General features: G+C 50.4%; 1 protein-coding gene across 1 annotated transcript; it reads left to right on the plus strand.

Moving 5' to 3' along the window:
- Window positions 1-763: 763 nt before the first annotated feature.
- LOC105037181 (large ribosomal subunit protein uL15y-like) lies at window positions 764-1096 on the plus strand. The gene has a single exon (XM_010912872.1). It carries the CDS (start codon window positions 764-766, stop codon window positions 1094-1096), a length of 333 nt encoding a protein of 110 aa, XP_010911174.1.
- The last annotated feature ends 1561 nt before the right edge of the window (window positions 1097-2657 follow it).

The following is a 2657-nucleotide window of genomic DNA, read 5'->3' on the forward strand; positions in this document are numbered from 1 at the left end:
CCTCGAGCTCGAACTCTGAAAGGAAGCATCAAACTCGAGTGGCCCCGGACAAATCTGCGGCCATAAACAAAAGGGACAGGTTAATGCGACGATGATTGGGTACCTTCGAATGACATTGATATCGAGCAAGGCAAAAACTGACAGAAGTTCGGCAAACGATAACTCAACACATGAGTAGAAGAGGTAATGGAAAATTTTCTTCTCATTTCATTAACTAAGTATGCATTACAAAGCCCTTAAGGCCGGAAAAGAAAGATGACAAGAAAAGCAAGCCAACGCGGCGACGACCAGGAACCTTCAGACAACATGAACTTTGGATGAGATAAAAAAAATAATAAATAAATAAAAGAAGTTTGGCGGATGATAATTTGACGCAAAGTGCGGACAAGGTAACAAAAAATCTCCTTTTCATTTTCGATTAACAAGATATACGTTACAAAGCCATGAAGGCCAAGGAAAGAAGAACAATACTACAAGACCTAAAAGGAATACATTAGAGACCGCTTCAAGCTTTCGACTTCTCCTTCCAGTTCCATCTTTCTCAGCAGTATTTCCCAGTACGGACCTCTCCTTCCAGTCCCATCTTTCTCAGCAGTATTTCCCAGTACGGACCTCTCCTTCCAGTTCCATCTTTCTCAGCAGTATTTTCTAGTACGCATGATGAACCCATCAACTCTCACCCTCTGCCTCATTCTACCCCATTGCCGAAACCCTAACCCTAAAGGGAAAATGGGGGGATAGAACTCAAGGGGCGGCGGCGGCGATGGCGGTGGCAACAACGACCTGCATCAAGAAGAACTGGAAGTACCCCGGAGGCTGCGGTAACGCTAGAGGCATGCACCACCACTATGTTCTCTCCGACAATTACCATCTTAGGTACTTCGACAAGGTCGGCATGTGCTACTTCCACCGCCCCTGCAACAAGTCCTACTGTTCCACCGTCAGCACCGACCACCTTTGGTCTCTCGACCCCGACGACGTTAAGAAGCCCGCCATAGTTTATGACAGCAATTCTACCTGCTTGGCCGGTGTCACCCCGTTCAGCTACTTCAAAATTCTTAGGTGGGGCGCACTCACCGGCCAGTTTCGTTATTAAATCCCTGTTGTTAAAAGAATTTTCCCTCGAGTCCCCTTCGAAGCTGTGGGAGCCCTCAGTGGCAGCTCGACGGCCGCTGAACTTGTGGGCCACTGTTTCCCTTCTCCTCCTCCTCTCGATCCATAGCATCCCCTCGAGACGGACCTCCAAGGCAGATGCCCTGGTGGGAGAACTCCTCGAAAGGGCTCAGAGGACTGAAGGGTCAGCGTTCTAAGGGACATCGACGGTGAGGGCCGCCCGGGCAACTCCTACGTCCGTGCCTGCAACAAGAGAAAACAAAGAAGAAAATCCTGAAAGGTCGAAAAAGATTGCGAATAAACCCTCGAAAGCTGAACAGACAAAGCAAGAAGAGGAAGGAACGACAGCAATGACAAGAAAAGTTTCGGACCAACCTAGATTGGCCCAATGTAGGTGGGGAGACGGTGGAGATGGCGGGGATTGACACAAAGAACGCTTAGGGTCGAAAAGGGCACCGATGGGCAGCAGAACTCTCAGATGGAAGAAAGATGCCAACTGGACTCTCAGGCAAAGTGAAGTCCCTAGAGGGAAGGAGTGGGTTTAAATAGACAACAGGGCCTGGCACAGTCATGACGGCGGATATCCCTAGGCCGACCGATGCCCGCCACGTGTCCCACTCATCATGGCATCTGGTTGACTGCTGGCGGGGTCATTATAGCGTGGCACTTGAGACTGTGCTCCAGCGAGAATTTTGAAAAGTCTCTTCGGATCGCCCCGATTTGAAAAGACTCCGACATGCGTGCATTAAATGCCAGGATATCTAAGGGCGGTCGCACACAGAATTCAAGGGGGCAACTTCGGCTGTGAAAATTTTTCTTCACTTCCTTCATTCGAAACTCGAACTCGAAAGTAGGGAGACTGGTGTTGGGTATAAAATACCCCCCAGCCGAAGTTCGTGCCGGGAGTGACCCTTTCGAAACTCTGCCGGCGTCCGACCTTAGGCAACATCTTTCCAAACCTCTCCAGCGGTCGAGCTTTCGCAACATTTCCAAGTTCTGTCGACGGACGAACTCCTGCCGCATCTTTCGGGCTTCTCCAGCGATAAGCTTCTTCGGTTGTCCATCAGGCTGCTCCTAGTGCTCTCTGGATTCTACTATCGGCCGACCTCCTACAAGGGTCAACCGTTCTCCGGACCCCTTCCAGATCTTTTCCGACAGGACTCGATCGACTCCAATCCAAATTTCTTCCAGAACTACATCAGTTCGTCAGTGGCCGAACTTTTCCAATAGCAGATCTCCATGATGGACGTGCTCCATCCAAGTTTCTACGACGGTCGACCACCTTCTGGGTTTCATCCGAGCTCCCATGGGAGCCAAACTCCTTCCCCGAACTCCTACTGCAGGCAGACTTCGTCCGAGCTCTTACGGGAGTCGGACTTCAACCCTGAGCTCCCATTGCAGATAGACCTCATCCGAATTCTTACAAGGGCCGGACTTCGAGCCCCCACCACAAGCGATCTACACCAAGCTTCTGCTACAAGTGATCTACACCGAGCTTCTGCTACAAGCGATCTACACCGAGCTTCTGCTACAAGCGATTTACA

This window comes from Elaeis guineensis, chromosome 2 (assembly GCF_000442705.2).
Source record: "Elaeis guineensis isolate ETL-2024a chromosome 2, EG11, whole genome shotgun sequence".
NCBI classification, from domain to species: Eukaryota; Viridiplantae; Streptophyta; class Magnoliopsida; order Arecales; family Arecaceae; genus Elaeis; species Elaeis guineensis.

Excerpts from the sequence above, each read along its gene's own strand:
- LOC105037181 (XM_010912872.1), top strand. The coding sequence starts at position 764 with ATGGCGGTGGCAACAACGACCTGCATCAAGAAGAACTGGAAGTACCCC.